This window comes from Chlorocebus sabaeus, chromosome 11 (assembly GCF_047675955.1).
Source record: "Chlorocebus sabaeus isolate Y175 chromosome 11, mChlSab1.0.hap1, whole genome shotgun sequence".
In the NCBI taxonomy this organism is placed as follows: Eukaryota; Metazoa; Chordata; class Mammalia; order Primates; family Cercopithecidae; genus Chlorocebus; species Chlorocebus sabaeus.
The window spans coordinates 104,485,928-104,503,953 of NC_132914.1; the positions used below are offsets into that span (position 1 = coordinate 104,485,928).

Consider the following 18,026-nt stretch of genomic DNA (forward strand, 5'->3'; position numbering starts at 1 on the left):
CTCAAAAAAATAAAATAAGTAAAGCTCTTTGAGTTATGTGACCTATCTGCTCTGCAAATGAGCGAGCCATTATGTCAGCTTTGCAATTCTGTTTCAGGAGAGAGTTCAGAAGTGGAAAAATACATCTCTTTCTGATGTGAAGCAGACTGAAATTGGGTGGGTTCACTTATAATCATCTACCCAGTAGGAGAGTCTTCCATTCACAACACAGACATTAGCCTTAGCACAAGGATCATTGCGGAGATTTACACACACTGTCTATGCATTTAGGAAACAGCTGATATTTGCATGGGGTGTGCTCAGAAATGATGCAGTGAAACATATAGAAGTTGACCATTCAAGTGTGTAATTCTCAAACTTCCCCTTTTCTGAAATTCATTGCACTTGCCGCTCTTATTAAAGTCCTTTTATCAACTAAAAGCTCAGCAAAGGCAGGCTTCAGAAGGGAAGCTGAGTCTCCATAGCCTCCTACAACCAGTACTTGCCTGACCTATAATAAAAGTAACCAGTACTCTCAAGCATTTACAGTGCTAGCCAGACACTCTTCTAGTTATCTCATTTAAACCTCACAGCTTAGCCTCTGAGGAATGCAGTATTATCCCCGACTGAAGATGAAGAGCAGAGGCCATTACTTTTGATTGCAAAACCATAATTTTGCACCAACTTAATAGTTAAGTAGTAGAGACAGGCTTCAATCCAAGTGGTGTTTCTTGGTACAATCATACACGGTAGATGCTCAGGAAACACCAACATGTATGAGTTCAGAACTCAATTTGTGGTGAGGCTAGTTTGTATTATGGTGTTGGATTAGTTGTTGTGCTTACTCCTTGGTTTCTAAAATGCTGAAAGGCAAAGTATTATATTAGTACTCTGATTGACAGGAAGGATTCAAAATAGTGGGTGAAAATAACTTTGTTGTCTTTTAAAATAATTTTGTGGCTCTGATAAAAATAATATCTGTTTATTATAAAATGTTCAGAAGTTAAAAAAAAAGAAAAAGAAGAAAACATCAGAATAAAACTAGAATAAACAAAATTCAATTAGCTGGGCATGGTGGCATGCACCTATAGTCCCAGCTACTCGGGAGGCTGAAGCAAGAGGATCCCTTGAGCTCAGGAGTTGGAGGCTACAGTGAGCACTCCTGCCACTGCACTCCAGCCTGGACAACAGAGTGAGACCCCATTTATTAAAAATCACCAGAAATCCAACAAACTAATTATAGCTATTGTTTCTATCCTTTCAGGCAAATTGACACACTTATACACATATTTAGCTCTACATAAGTCATGGTACATAAACAGGATCATAGTACATGTACTCTTTCAAACCTATTTTTAAAAGCATTTCTTCATGCACCAGTATGTTGTAGAAATACAGATCACCATGATTATTCTTTGCAACTGCTTTAGATTGTTTCTCAAAGTCCTATGTGACAACATGACCAAGGGCTTCCTTTATATTTAAAAAAAATGTATAAAGATCACCTTGGATAATATCAGAAGACATGATTTCTGGGAAGTCACAAGGAATACCCATTGACATTTTGATATATATCAGTAAACTACCCTCCCCAAATGTATGCCCTGTCGTGACATACATTCATCATCACTGGTTTTATAAAGCTTTGCCAATCTGGTAGGCAAAATAATCCTAGTAATTTAATTTTTAATATATTTTTAAATTTTAGTATATGTTTATTATCTAGTAGCGTTTCTTAGAGGATAACATATATTACTGGTAGTTTTGAATAGTTACTGTATTAGTCTGTTCTCACTCTGCCAATAAAGACATAACTGAGACTGGGTAATTTACAAGGGAAAGAGGTTTAATGGACTCACAGTTTTGTATGGCTAGGGAGGCTTCACAATCATGGTAGATGGCACATGAGGAGCAAACTCATGTCTTACATGGCAGCAGGTAGGAGGACTTGTACTGGGGAACTCCCCTTTATAAAACCATCAGATCTCGTGAGACTTATTTGCTTACCACGAGAACAGTATGGGAGAAACTGCCCCCATGATTCAATTATCTCCACCTGGCCCTGCCCTTGACATGTGGGGATTATTACAATTTAAGGTGAGATTTGGGTGGAGACACAGCTGAATCATATCAGTTATTTAGGTACAACAAGTTTCCTCCCAGCATCACTTACACCAGTTAGTAAGCAGGAAGAACCAAAGGGGGAATCTGAACACCAATGAAAGTATAAACATACAACAGAAGGATATCTTGTACACACACACACACACACACACACACACACACACACACACACAGAGAGAGAATATTTTGGATGAATATTTGATGGCATGGGGAAATTATTATACTATAAAGTTTTAGAAAATTTTTGAGGAAAAATCACAATGTGAAATAATTTGCAGATAATCCCAACTGTGTTAAAATATATGTGTTTAAACAAAAAGGATGGGGAAAAAATTAAAAAGGCTAGAAGGAAATACTGCAAGAAGTTGTTAATGTTGGTTACCTCCATGGGATGGGATTTCGGGTGACTTAAAGATTCTTAATTTTTTGTGCTTGCAGACACTGAATTTTCAAATAGTATGGGGCTAATATTTACCATTTGATTGACTTGTGTATTGTTATCAGTGTGTGGGGTCACTCACTTACAGTTGCTTAACAGTATCATGAATGATTTACTTTCGTCAACCAAATGGACGTGTGCTTTGGTTTATTCATAATTCTAAGGATCACATTCATTCGTACTAGCACTATGTTGTGGGCAAGATCCCTGCATTTAAGAACTGTGCCATCTGAAAGGGGAGAGAAGACATTTATAGCATAAGAAGAGGAAAGAGCATGTCTGCTGAGAAATGGCAAAGTCTCCTAGAGGAGGTGGCATTTCAGCCCAGCCTTGAAGGATAAGTTGAATTTTTAATGAAACATTTGTTTTATTTTTCTTCTGACTCTATAAGAAATAAGTGCTTATTACAGAAAACAGGAAAATGTGGGAGCTATTAACAGACATTTATAGGGTTATTATCAAGGTGCAACACTGTGCCAAATCCTACAGAGTATATTTTAAAAATCTCATTTAATCCCCCTTCCCCACTTCCAGAAACTCTATAAAGTGAATGCGATTACTTTGTTCATTTCAAAGGCAAGGAGATAGTTGTGCAAAGGGATTGAATGAGCAACTTCAGGATACGTGATTGGAAAAGCAGCAGAGATAGTGGATCCCAAGTCAACCTGGTGCTGTAGAAGAAAGAGTCAACATACAGCCCATTGCTTTCAGTCTCTTTTTTCCTCTCCGTGAGGCTTTTCCCTCATGGAGAAAATGAGGATTCTCTTGCTCCCTGCATTCTACTGAGTGTTCATCACTTTAGATAGATGATGGTAACTGAAGGCATGGGGTAGGTGAGATCACCAGGGAAACATGCAGAGAAGAGAGAAAGGCCTTGGGAACAAGCCCTAAGCTCATAAATGGGACACCTTCCCATATCAGGGCTGGAGGAGAGGAGGCAGCATCAGGGAAAACACAGTGGAGCTAAGCTTGGACCTGAACATTACTGGTTGAGAAGAAAGGATGGAGAAGTGGAGGTGGGAGAAGAGTGCCACAAGCAAAGGGAATAGCATTTGCAAAGACATATCGGATGCAAGAGACAACATGTTACCTTGGAAAATCAGCGAGCGATTTCAGGATGGCTACAGCATAGGATGCATGTATATGTGAGTATGCCTGCCTATGAGTGCATGCATGTTTCTGTGGATCTGTGTGAAGGTGTGTGAATGTATCTGTGTGTATCATGTGTCTATATGACATACATCAATCATCACTGGTTTTATAAACCTTTGCCAATCCGGTAGGCAAAATAATCCTAGTAATTTAATTTCTGTTTTTTAATATATTTTTAATCTTTAGTATATGTTTATTGTCTAGTAGCATTTCTTAGAGGATAACATATATTACTGGTAGTTTTGAATAGTTACTGTATTAGTCTGTTCATGTGTCTACATGAGTGTGAGTGTGTGTACAGAAGGCTGGGGTGATGAGACCCTAGAGAGGAAGTACAAATATCTCTTCAAGAGAGAGATTTTATTTCATTTAGAAATACACTCAGAAGTGGCATTACTGGATCATATGGTAGTTCCATTTTTTATTATTTTTCTTTGGGTGGGGGGAACTTCCATACTGCTTTCTGCAATATCTGTACCAATTTACATTCTTACCATCCATCAGTGTACAAGGGTTCCCTTTTCTCCACATCCTTGCCATCCATCCCTTATAAAAGGTTTATGATATTATGGAAAGAGTCTGCGTGGGAACCCCTGGCCCAGCGTGGAATCCAGACAAGTAACCAGACTTTTGCAACCTAGTGTTGCAAGGGCACAGAAATCAGCAACCACAGAAGGGGACGGAGGCAGTGGAAACACCGAAGCCAGTCCTGAAAGATCTGGGCCGGCTTCCTATAGGAAGGGATTCTAAGCTGAGAGACACAGTGTGCGGAGCTAGGAATCCCCATGTGTGTAAGATGTGGCTTCTGCCCGGGTGGGTGGGGACAGACAAGTAGACGACACGATGCTATTTGACACAGGAATGCAGCTAAGTCATGCCTATATATATATTATATCTTTAGTCAGAAAAGAAGATTCTTCTTTGAGCAAATTCACTCCTTTTAAAAAGGCCGAGCTATTTGGAACGATGCCCACCAGGATGGCAAAGTGGTGCGTGAGCCCTCCCTGCAGCACACGCCCAGGACTTTGAAGCGGGGAGCAGGGTCCTCCTGGCTGCTGAAAGGAATCCAGTTAATGAGCCCTACTGGCAGGTGGCGAATGGCCGGAGATCCGGCCTCCCAGTGGAGTCCACCGCCCCGGGCTTCCGCTCGCCAGGGTTATTTCTCTCCATGCTGGAGCAAACCCGGGCTGAAAAAGGGACCCACTAATTGGTTTGCGTACCCGAAGTGGGAATAGAGAGGGAGGAAAACCGTGTTTCAGGCGTTACAGTGGGGAAAAAAGTGAAATCCCAAACGCAGGGGAGACAGCGACTGTCAGGCAGACACCTTGTGAACCGCGGTGGAGAGCACACCTAGGTGGGGAGGTCACTGGTCCAACCCACCACCCTTCGGGAGACTGAGGGCAGGGACAGCAGCAGGGGGCGGCATCCACGTCTCTACGCTTGCAAGGGTTCCCCCAAGTTCCTGGCCACTGCTCCCCACTTCCTGCAGCCTCGGTCTCCTCCGGGGGCGTGTGTGAGGGGCGGGGCCGCATGGAGAGGAGGGATTTAAAAAAAAAGCGAGGTAATTAGCATTCTCCGATTCCACTGGCTCTCCGTCGGCCCTGCTTTGCATACGCCCGTCCCACTAGCTGCCCGGGGTTTGCTGGGGTTCGGCAAGGTTTGCAGCCGCCACGGCCGCTGCTGCGCTCCGGTGCAGGGCAGGCTGGCGCCGAGCGAACCAGGGCCAGGAGCCGGGAGCCGGGAGCCGGGAGCTGGGAGCCAGCTGCCCGCGGGGCTGCGGCGGCGGCGGCATTTGGGGTGGTCTCGGTTCCACGAACACCGTGGCCGGCGCCCTGTGGCTTCTGCGCCCAGCGGGGCTCAGGGAGGAACGGTCTAGACACTTTTTATTTTGGAAGAAAGGGGCAAGCCCCGGGGGGAGCTTCCTTCCCGGCCTGGCTCGCTCCCCAGTGCGCCCAGCTCCGGCCCGGACTCTGGAAGATGACTCCAGGATCTGCTCTGTATATTCCAGCGGCGGCGGTTCCGGGAGGCAGCCGAAAGTAGTAACAGTTGGTAGCAGCGGCTGGTGGAAAAGTGAGCCGAGGCGGCGCGGACTCCGCTCTCCCCGCGCCCCGCGGCACTCGCTGCTCCTCGCCGCTCCTTCTCCTTGGCTCCCAGGCGGCTGCAGCATGAAGTGGCGCAGCGATGGCCAGGAGAGGTAAGAAGCCCGTGGTGAGAACGCTGGAGGATCTGACGCTGGACTCGGGTTATGGTGGCGCGGCGGACTCGGTGCGCTCCTCCAACTTGTCTTTGTGCTGTTCCGACTCGCACCCGGCGTCCCCGTATGGCGGGAGCTGCTGGCCGCCTCTAGCTGACTCCATGCACAGCCGGCACAACAGCTTTGACACCGTCAACACTGCCCTGGTGGAAGACTCCGAGGGGCTGGACTGCGCCGGCCAGCACTGCTCGCGGCTGCTGCCGGACCTAGACGAGGTCCCCTGGACTCTCCAGGAGCTGGAGGCGCTGCTGCTGCGTTCGCGGGATCCCCGGGCAGGCCCGGCGGTCCCCGGCGGCCTGCCCAAGGACGCGCTGGCCAAGCTGTCGACGCTGGTGAGCCGGGCGCTGGTGCGCATCGCCAAAGAGGCGCAGCGCCTGAGTCTGCGCTTCGCCAAGTGCACCAAGTACGAGATCCAGAGCGCCATGGAGATCGTGCTGTCCTGGGGCCTGGCCGCACACTGCACGGCGGCTGCGCTGGCCGCACTGTCCCTCTACAACATGAGCAGCGCCGGCGGCGACCGCCTGGGCCGCGGCAAGTCGGCACGCTGCGGCCTCACCTTCTCCGTGGGCCGCGTGTATCGCTGGATGGTGGACAGCCGCGTGGCGCTGCGCATCCACGAGCATGCCGCCATCTACCTGACAGCCTGCATGGAGAGCCTCTTCCGGGACATCTACTCGCGGGTCGTGGCCTCCGGTGTGCCCCGGAGCTGCAGTGGCCCTGGGTCAGGCTCGGGCTCCGGCCCAGGCCCGAGCTCGGGCCCCGGTGCGGCCCCTGCGACGGATAAAGAGCGGGAGGCGCCCGGGGGAGGAGCGGCGAGCGGCGGCGCCTGCAGCGCAGCCAGCAGCGCCAGCGGGGGCAGCAGCTGTTGCGCCCCGCCGGCCGCCGCGGCCGCGGCAGTCCCGCCGGCAGCCGCCGCCAACCACCACCATCACCACCACCATGCGCTCCACGAGGCGCCCAAGTTCACCGTGGAGACCCTGGAGCACACGGTCAACAACGACTCGGAGATCTGGGGTCTCCTGCAGCCCTACCAGCACCTCATTTGCGGGAAGAACGCCAGCGGTAAGTGGCTGCGCGGGTGCCACTCCCTCCCACCCAACCTGGCCAACTCTTGGCGCAAGTTTGCCTCGCATCCCCCTCCCGCGTCTTCCCAGCCACGCGCTGCTGTCCCAAGCCGCTGAGGAGGCGGCCAGGCTGGAGGTAGCTAGAACAGGAGGTTGCCTGTTCCCTCCTGCACTCGGGTGCGCGTATTTTACGCCGCTGGTGCTGTCCCAGGTCCGCGAGCGCTAGGTTCCGCCCCCGGTGCGGTGCGGGGCCGGGCGACAGCTGCCTCCAGCAAGGAGTGAGCAAAACCCAGCACCATTTTTTGGAGCAGGGTTGAGATCATTTGCGCTTAGTACATATACTGCACCCCAGCACTGTTTTGACCTTGAAGATGCCACTTCCCTGGGCGCATGAATTTGGCTCCCTAGGACTTGGGAGGAGGCGCGTTCCGCTCTCAGCAATCCAATGCTCCCACTTCCCCCAAGCCCTCGGGGGGCACTCAGTGCACAGGGGAAGGAGGGGCCTGACGGCTGTACCGGCTGAATGGTTGAGAGCTTGCTCGGCCTAGACAGTCGTAGAGGTGTGTGTGGTGAGACTGGGGTGCGGGAAGACTTTCGGTGCCAAGTTTTTCCAGAGCAGTTTTTGAGGGCTAGAGCACACAGCTGGTGGGGGCTGCGGGATGGACAAAGCCCTCAATTCCAGCCTCCCAGCTCTTGGCCTCTCCATTCCCTCTGGCTGGGAGCTGCAGCTCTCACCACTTGGCTGAAGGAGCGCCTCTGGGGATCTGGGCAGGATGGAGCTAGCGGGGGCAGTTCTGGAGGGGGTTGTCAGTTTAGGGCGTCGTTTCCAGTAGGTTCTATCATCCTCTCTTCACGCCCCACTGTTTTGAAGGCCTGACCTGGGTGGGTTTGAACCCGCAGTTCTGTCCTTGAAGGGGGTGGGGCCGGGGCGCTTGTTTTCGAGAGCTCGAGCTGGCGGTGCTGCCCGTCTGCGAAAGCCGGAGCTAGACACTTCAAAGCTTCATTTTTCCACAGGAAATGGTAGAAGCGTAACTGGAGACTCTAAAGGCGAAATAAAACTTTGTTACATATTCGGCGGTTTGGCCAGAGGTTGCGTGGTTGGAGCTGAAATGCAGTCTTTCTGGGCAGATTTCATTCATGTTGCTGCCTGTCTGTTTCCCGGGGGCTGGAGGAGCACTGCGGTGGGCGGTGCCAAGGGTGTGCATGTGCGTGTGAGAGTCTGAGTGCGCGCGCGTCTGTGCGTGTGTAAGTGTGCTTGTGAGTGTGCGCAGGAACGAGCGGGCGCGCTGGGCGCCTGGCTCCAGCGGAAGCCTTTGGAAACCGACCCTGCAGCCCTCGGTCCCTTCACCTGGATTTGATCATCAGTGGGGGAGGGGAAGGAAGGAGCAAAGCGGGTGTGTGTTTGTGTGTGTTGGGGAGGAGAATCCGCGCTGATCTCTGCGACTCTTCGGGATCTCTTTGCCAGAGCCCTTCCCCGTCTGCTGCCAGCCAGGGCACAACCCTCAAAGAGAGGATATCTTCGAGGCCACACACACACACATACACACACACACCTTGAAATCTCGAGTAAGATGGAAACATCTGGGGGGAAGGCATTGGGCTTTGTATGTGTTTCTTGAGAATGCGGGGATTCACCTGCAAAACCTGGGAGCTTTGGACTGGATTGCTCTTTGTTTGAAACCCTACCCCCACCAAAAAGCACAGAGGGGCTTAATTTCCTTCCTAGTGGCTCCCATGACAATCATCTTACTCTTTGCTGCCCCCGACTCCCAACTCCTTACCCACCTTCTGGGCCTGGAACTTCTTTTTTCTCCCTCATTATTTCCTTTGGGAGGCCCTAGTGTGGAAATCTGGGCACCCTGCCCTACCTCTGTCTTTGCCATTATCCTGAAGTTGTGAGTTTGGGCAAGTCACTTTACATCTTTGGGCCTCAGTTGCCTCCTCTGTAAAATAGGGGGCTAGATATGTAATACACCCCCAGGTCCTCTTGTAGCTCTGTGTTAGTAGCGTCTATATTTTTTCAAATCGGTTTTACTTTTATGAACCTTAACAACTTTTAAAAACAGTTTTTGTGTTTATGCTTTTTGGAGGAAGTATAATTTAAGGAAGGAGAAGACCACAGAGTTGGTTTTGGGCAGGGTGAGTGAATGACGGTTGGGGTTTGCTGCCATCACAACCTCTCCCACACCACAGCGCTTAACTCTTGGGTTTCAGGGCCCCTTCAGCCTCCTCTGGGTATGAGATACACTGTAAGTTCGTTGTGATCTCTTCATGTCTTTTCTTTGGGCTTGTTTAAAATGGCAGGTCATTTATGCAGAAGAGTTAAAGAATGAGTGATTAATTCCTTAGGTATCGGAATCATACATTAAACATCAAACCTATTTCTTAAACTATTTTGTACGGAGTCTTTCTGATCTGCAAGCCTTATTAAGGACAACATACCTTACATAATAGATTTTCCCTCCTTTAATTTGGCAGTATCATTTATTTATTCATTTGTGAATTCATTTGTTCGTCGGTACTTACTGCAGTTGCTAAATGCTAGGGTCTGAGCAAGCGCCGGGTGAGAGGTAATAACAGCTAACATGTATCCAGCAGGGCTCTGTATATTGACCCATTTGATCCCCAGTACCTCTTGAAAAGGTACACTATTATCCCCATTATTTACAGGAAGAAACTGAGGCACAGGGAATTTAAGTATCTTGCTTTTTTAAATGCAGATAGCCTGGCTCCAGAGTCTGTACTCTTAACCTGTCTATATGACTCTTTAGTGACAGATGAGTTCCCTGCCTTCAGACATCCCACCTGCCCTTTATTACCTACATAGGTGAACAGAGACCCTTCCTGTCATATAATTCCTGAATTGTATACTTTTTGTTCCTCTCAAATGGAACTGGGCAGAACTGGATTTTGCATGTTTTTTAATATCTCCTGCTAAGCCTAAGAGAGGCCCTAGTAGGCCGGGCATGGTGGCTCACGCCTGTAATCCCAGCACTTTGGGAGGCCGAGGCGGGCGGATTGCGAGGTCAGGAGATCGAGACCATCCTGGTTAATACGGTGAAACCCCGTCTCTACTAAAAATACAAAAAATTAGCCGGGCGTAATTAGCCACCTGTAGTCCCAGCTACTTGGGAGGCTGAGGCAGGAGAATGGCGTGAACCAGGGAGGCAGAGCTTGTAGTGAGCCAAGATCACGCCATTGCACTCCAGCCTGGGCGATAGAGGAACACTCCGTCTCAAAAAAAAAAAAAAAAAAAAGGCCCTAGTACACAGTTGGAGCTTATTAGATACCTGTTTGAGTTGAGCAAGCTGTTGTACTGCATTATACAATGATGTCCTGAAAAAAACTATTGCTTTTTGAATTTCTTGAATCATCTTTGCTAGTTCTTCTACTTTGTTGTTATTGTTGTTCTAAAGAAGGGGTCTCCCTATGTTGCCTAGGCTGCCCTTGAATCCTGAGCTCAAGCAATCCTTCCACCTCGGCCGAGTAGCCAGGACTACAGGCTGGCACTGGCTCCAAGTTCTTCTTCCTTGGTTGCCCCTTCTTACTGCTGTTTCTGTACGTGTCTACCTTTCTAATTTGCTTCTAATTTGCTGCTGCTAAACTGCCCAGGCTAAGGAATTGTGAAACTAGTCACATGGGACTGGATTCAGAAAACAAAATATAGTTGGCTCTAAAGTGAAAGAAGGCCTAGGGGCTCTCAAAAATCACATCCATGGGCTTGCTGTGGGCATGAACTTTGCAGTTATGTAAAAACTTTTCAGAACTGGAGTTTTGTGTTGATTTTCATCTGTTTTGAAGAGCCGGGGCAACAGCGAAGGGACCCCACTGTGGAGTTTTAAAAATTTGACTTGATTGAGCTAAATAAGGAGTGGGCAGAAGTACTTCACTGTGCCTTTGTATGTGCTAGTCATTGTGCCTTAAACTCCTGTAGAGCTAGCCAGTTCCTACTCATCCTTGAAGACTTGGCTTCAGGAATGAGTTTGTCTTTCTGGCTTCCTTGTGAGGGCTTCCTTGACACAACCCCTTCTCCGTTCTTATTCATCTCTGTGTCTCCTTCTGTATCACTCAGCACAGTGCCTGGCACTTTGTATAATAGATGCTCTCTACTGCTTGTTAAATGAATATAACCAGCTGATTCAATTTTACGCATTTAAAATTTGCCTCTCAGCTGTAAAGGCAGTTGTTAAGAGAATGGCCTCTGGTGTTGGACCTCTAGGATTTGAATTTCAAGGCTGCCATTTTCTAGTTGTTTGTTTTTAGGTATGTGACCCAACCTCTCTGTCCTCCAGTTTCCTCAGCTGTAAAATAGAGGTAATAATTACAAGGATTAAATGAGATTATGTGTCTAAGGCTATTATAGTCTGGTGCTGACACATGGTAGGTGCTAAAATGATGATGATAGTTGTGATAATCCAGGCACAATGGTATCTCATTTCTATCACATTCAGATTAATTCATTCCCACATGCTCAGGGTGGATGGAACCAACAAGGCACAGAATTTTAACTGGATCCCCCTTTTTAATATAACACCAAGTAACTCAGTACACCTGCCTCAAGATTGATGCCATGGGCACAGCCCTGTGGCCAGGGTCACAAAAGGATTGTTTTGGTCAAAGGAAAGTAGCTTATTTTGGGGAGGCTGAGGCAGGAAGATTGCTTGAGGCCAGGAGTTGAGACCAGCTGAAGCAACATAGTGAGATCTCATCTCTACAGAAAAAAAAAAAAATATATATATATATATATATAAATTAATTAAAGTAAAATAAAATAACATTAAGGTAGCTTATTTTATTTGCTGTATTTTAAACTTAAATGATGTCTAGTGAAGGGGCACCAGGAAACTTTCTGGAAATAGTTCCTTATGTTGATTGGAATGTGGGTTCAGAGGTATATGCATTTGTCAAACGGGTTTTCACCATGCTGGCCAGGCTGGTATCTAATGGTAAACCTAGTATTTGAGCATTTTACTGTATTGTGAAATATGCTTCAGTTAAAAAAAAAAAAAAGACACACCAATAAAAAAGCCATAGGTATTCTTGAATTACAGTTTGTTTTAAATGTACAATTTGAAGGGCAGACTGGAAGAGGTGGTATGGAATGGTGAAAAGGAAGGGAGAAAGACCTTACACTTAGATCTAACCCTACATTTTCACTCTGCTATTCTCTAGCAAGTGACTTAATTTTGCTGAACTTAGTTTTCTCATCTGTACAGTGAGGATTAGAAAACAAAAGAAGATGTATTTTAAAAAGGAAGGAAATCCAAACTGAATACAAAGGGCGATTACAAGGATTAATTCAGATACAGTTTATAAGAGCACCTGCCACATAGTAGGCACTCGATAATAATGGCTTCCTTAAAAAACAGATTATTCAGACCGGAGAAAATAATAATACTTGGGGGATTTTGAATAGTCTCATTCATTTCAGGGATCCCCAGTCATTTGATAAACATTAATTAACACGAGCCCTCACCTGTCAGCACGGGCTTTGGGGGTAGTTTGGTTTTCAGGTCTTTTGCTTTTCTATTGCCTCTGCACAAAATGCTTGCTCAGCTATTTTCTTGTCCCTAAACTGGTCATCCTGTTCTGTGGAAAAGTGTTGCTGTGTTGGACCAAAAATGTCACAGAAGAAACCCAAGTTCTTAAGAGGAAGAGCAAATGCTATCTCAAGAGCCAGCTGTAGCAGTGCCTGTGCTCACAGGGCACCTTTTCAATTAACTGGCTTGATGTAAATTAAAACTTGGAATTTGGGTCAGTAGAGGGTGATTGGGTTTTCTGTGCAGACCTGTTAGTTCAGTGCTGGGGCATTTGCAAGTTGGGTGTTTCCTGAAACACAAAATAAAAATAACAAAACAATGAAGGACTAACCTGAAGACCTGGGGTCGGGGCGGAGTTGATGAACTTTGACTAGAAGGAAGGCCTCTAATTCTGAGTCTGTTAGTATTTGTGACCTTGAGCCAGGCACCAAACTCATTATTACCAAACTTATTATCCACTGAAAGGTAAATACAAAATAGTAATTGACTCTGGATTCAGGCACGCCTGTAAGCTGCAGTTTCCCTATCTGTAAAATGGGTATTGTAATAAACAGCTCTACTTGTATAGCTTATGATATGCCAGGCACTATTTTAAGAGCTTTATGTATTATAATCATTATAGTTACATCAGCTATTATTATTATTATTATTATTGAGATGGAGTTTTGCTCTTGTTGCTCAGGCTGGAGTGCAATGGTGCAATCTCAGCTCACTGCAACCTCTGCCTCCCAGGTTCAAGTGATTCTCCTGCCTCTGCCTCCTGAGTAACTGGGATTACAGGCATGCGCCATCACACCTGGCTAATTTTGTGTTTTTAGTAGAGACAAGGTTCCACCATGCTGGCCAGGCTGGTTTCAAACTTCTGACCTCAGGTGACCCACTCATCTCCGCCTCCCAAAGTGCTGGGATTATAGGCATGAGCCACCATGCCTGGCCTTATCAGTTATTATTAAAGAGAGTTCAGAAATTTCAGTAGCTTAACACAATAGAAATTCATTTCTTATACACCTAAACTCTGATTGAGAGAGGAGTGGGGTTGGAGGAGGCAGGAGGGTCATTTAGGTACCAAGCTTGACTAATGGAGAGTTTGCCTTTTTTATTTTCTACATGTGGCCTTCAGTTCCTTCCTTGGACATTCATCCAGCCAGTAGGTAGAGGGAGACAGTGAGTGTGGAGGAGCTTAAGAAAGGTGATATAGGCTAAGCCTGGAGGGACTTACATTGCTTGTGTCCACATATTATTGACCAGATGTATCATTGGCTCTCTGACCACCAATATGTGTGTGCCTCCTCCTTCCTATGCTCAAAACACATTCTCTTTTCCCTAAGGGAGGAACCCACATTTTATCTGATCCCTGCTTCCAACTTCAAGTTCAGAGTCATTGGATGTTGCTCAGTCCTATCCATGAAGCTGAGTGTGGCACCTCACCATGGTCTAGGGACTCATGAGGCAAAACAAACTTATTATCTGCCACTCTGCATTCATATTCCACATCTGAGCAGGGTGGGATAACCATCACAAAACTCCCATTTGGAAAGGATAATCATGGACGGTACGTACACAGCAGTCACCGGTCCCCAGTAGTGATGAAATCTTGCCAAGCAAGCATTGTGGGGTTATATCCTAGCAGTGGGTGAAGTTCCTGGATTAGGTCCTGATTCTTCTCCTGATAGGAATTTACTGGTTCATTGTTCTCCACACTCTCAGCTGTGCTGGTGGGAGGATTTTTTCTTTGTTATTTTCCACGGCCACACCTGAAGTTGGTCGTGGGCAGTATGGCCTTCTTGGGGGCTCTAAATCTTTTGTGTCCTAGTTCTTTCCCTTGAACCTCTGGGGGCCCAAGGATTGTTTTAATGCTATAACAGTAAAAGACTATTAAAGTCAAGGTTTATAGATTTTGCAATGCAATTCCCTCAACAACTTAAGACTTTAATCTGTGATGTCTAATATGCCAGTAGCCACACCCAAAGTTATTTCCTAGACTTAATTCTGAAGCCCGGATTATTACTTCCTTTTCCCCATACCTCTCTTTCTCTCTAAATTTAATGGCAGCTACCTTGAGGCCATCAGGCTTAGGTGGGAAGCTTATATTCTTCACATGGTACTTATTTCACTTAAATGTCTTCTCACTCTTTTCTCTTATTGTTTGGGGTTTAGACATAGTTGTCTGTTTTTACCTCTCCACTATTCCTTTCTAAAATTACTTTCAAACTGGTTAATTTATGCCTGAGTTCTTCTCTTTACCTAGTACCTTATTTAGCCAGGAACAGTTAGCAAACTCTATTACCATTATTTTTTATGCTCTTTCTATAGAGCATACAGGCTTAGTAGGCATGAGCTCCGACTGCCAAGTTATCATAGATGACAGTTTAATGAGACATTTTTCTTCTGTAATCACATGGGTCTCCAGTTTTCCAGGCTCTAGTGTAACCTGCTACCTGACTTCTAAGCCAATGTCACATGTTTTAAGTAGTCCACTTCCGGAACTAAGTTCTGTATTAGGGTAATGCTAGCTGATGCATCAGATAAATCCTAACATCTTAGTGGCTGAACATAATAAGAGCTGCTTTCTCATTCATGTAGAGTTCACCTGATGGCAGGGGAGAGAGGTGCTCTGTCTGTGGAAGTTGATGGAAGCTCTACCATCTTGAACACATAAGTCCCAGAGACGTCTCTGATTGAGGATGATAGAGAATGTGGAGGATTGTAATACAGTCCTGGGTGTGGGTGTGTCAATTCCTTCCACGTTCCAATGACCGGCACTCAGTCGCATGGCCTCCACTTGATGTAAGGGGGCTGGAAATTATGGTCTCTGGCAGGGCAGCCACCCACAGCCACAAGTCTACAGTATCAGAGGAGCATAAGTATTTAATAGAGAGCTAGCCATCTCAACAACCTTATGAAGCAGGCGCTATTATTATCCCCATTTTATAGATTAAGAAGTTGAGGTTTAATGAATTTGCTTAAGGTGACATGGCTTGCAAGTGGCCGGCCAGATTTGAATTAGGCAGTTGGCAGTCTGCCTTATAGAATGCTTGTGAGGATTAAAATGACATAATGAATGTGAAATGTTGATCGTAGCATCTCATATGTACTTAATAACTGTTATCTTTATTATTATCGATAGTATCATTCTATACTGAAAGTGGAGTGGATTAACAGTGAATGGATGTGAAGGTAAAATGTCAATCTGAACGAGTGGGTGCTCCAGGAAAATTATATCACGTGTCTGTCTTTTCCCCTTTGCCGTCTAGTGCATTTTATCCACAGGGAGAACTACCAGTTGCTGAACCAGGGACTATTCCAGAATTTCCACACACAAGACTTTATTTAATCTCCACACTCTTCTTGCGAAATGACTGTTTCTTATCCTCAATGTGCTGAGGAAGAAACTGAGGCTCAGAAAAGTTCAGCAACTAGTTCAGGATGCCACGGCTACACAGTGGTTGAGTTGGGATTTGGGCTCAAGAGCCCGTGCTCTGAACTGCCACAGCCCGGTGGTGAAATCCTGATCATAGGGGCCTCCAGGAGGATCCCAGAAGGACTCCAGTGCAGCCTGAGGGGCGTGTGGGGTAGAGGGCGGGGCTTGCCTTGGTGGTGGTGGTTACGGTTGATGATTGTCCTTGTGCATAATATGTGGTCGCAGGTCTTTTTTTAGTCCCCGCCGGCTTCCCCTCTCCCTGGCTGCCCCATGAGTCACTTCCCAGCTGTCCATCAGATCACAGCATAGCCTCCTCAACTGAGGCCCTGGGGAAATAGCTGACTTTATCATCTCCAGGGACATCTCCCTCCATACCCTGCCTAGCTGGGTGGGCTCAGTGCCATAAGAAGCACAGGCCCTCTCACGGGTAGAACTGAATTCAGAAAACTGTGGCATAGGGGAGAATTGATTCCATTTTCACTGCAGAGGAGACTGAGCCTGGTCCTCCCTGAGAATCACAGAGCTGGGTTTTTGCTAGACTCTGGAGTTAGGTGGACCAGGGTTCAAATTCTGGCTCTATTGCCTACAAGCGAGGTGAGCTTGGGCAAGTCAGCTCATCTTTCCCAGCCTCAATTTTCTCGTCTGCTTAATAACGATAATGGTAGCACTCCCTCATAAAGAAAATGTCATTGAGAGAATAAAATGAGTTAATTCATATAAAAGTCCTTAGAATAATATTGGACACGTCGTAATTACTCAATATGTTAACAATCATCGTCATTATTATTAAGTGCTTAAAAAGGTGCCAGCCTCCTTGCTTAAAGAACTGCTCCCTGGACACTGCCTCATTTACTGAGTGACTGAAAAGCTGTCTATAGTTTGTCAGTAACCAGACTTCTGGACTTTGATCACTTATTAGCTGTGTGATGTCAGGCAAGTTACCTAACCTCTCTGTGACTCACTTCTTCCCTTTGTTACATGAGAGTAATAGTGAAACCTAATTTTGAAGGCTGTTGGGAAGTGCCTGACATGTAGAAATTGCTTCATACATGTTGGCCATTGTGGGGTTTCATTATATTCATTATGACTTTCTATAGGCACTGTGTTAAATGTTGAGCAACATTTAACTGTGCTCATGGAGCTTGTGGGCCTGTGCTGGGTTTAATTTATTCATCAAAGAATTATGCAGATGTAAATTTACAACTGGTGACATGTGCAACAAAGGAGAGACATACAGGCTATTAGAGTCTTTACTACGACTCTTGATGTGGCTGGGAGTAAGGCTTCACTAAGGAAATGGGGAAGTGAGACCTGAGTGAGGTTGGAATGAGGATGAAGCATGGCCAAGTTGGTGGAAAAGGTAGAAAGAATACTTGGTGAATGTGAACTGCATGTGCAAAGGGCCTGTGGCAGAGGAGAGCATGGGGGGAAGGTAGAATGGCCAGTGCAGCTGGAATGGGAGTGGGCAGGGAGGGGAGCCTGGTAGAGGTTAGACTAAGCATCTGCCAGATTAAGTAGGCTTTTACAGAGGGCACTGGAGAGCCCTTGAAAGCTTTTAAGGAGGGAGATACAGTGATCAGATTTGTGCTCTAAAAAGATCATGTTGGCAGTAGTTCAGAGAGCAGACTGGAAGGGTGAATGTGGAAAGGCTGGTTAGGTATTGTCATCGTCCCCATCTTACCCAAGAAGAATCTGAGGCTGTGATACATAAAGTCGCTTGCCCAAAGTTGCTAAGACAATAACTAAAGAACTCAATTTCAAAACATAGAATTTAAGTCTGAGGGACTTCAAATTCAACCTTCCTCTCACCATACCATGCCTCATTCCAAGGAAGCATCTGGTTTAACTCTCACATTTTACAGATGTGGAAACTGAGGTGCAGAGTGGGATACTGTCTTGTCCAAGATCACACAGCAGAGCTGGAACCGGTATACCAGGTTTCTGGATTTTCAGAGCCCATCTCTCATCCGCAGTAATATATCGTCTCCTGTAAACCAGATCACCTGTGGGAAGCACAGTGGGATGAGAGCCTGCATCATCGGTAGCAGTTTGG

The 18,026-nt window shown here is 46.5% G+C and overlaps 1 protein-coding gene across 2 annotated transcripts in view; it reads left to right on the forward strand.

Moving 5' to 3' along the window:
- The first annotated feature begins 5,333 nt into the window (after window positions 1-5,333).
- Window positions 5,334-18,026, forward strand: part of ABTB3 (ankyrin repeat and BTB domain containing 3) — a 339,446-nt gene continuing 326,753 nt past the window's right edge. For both annotated transcript variants that reach the window (XM_008004556.3, XM_008004557.3), the window contains exon 1: window positions 5,334-7,010. In XM_008004556.3, the coding sequence (XP_008002747.2) occupies window positions 5,876-7,010 (1,135 nt within the window). In that variant the 5' untranslated portion in view covers window positions 5,334-5,875. The remainder of the gene's footprint in view (window positions 7,011-18,026) is intronic.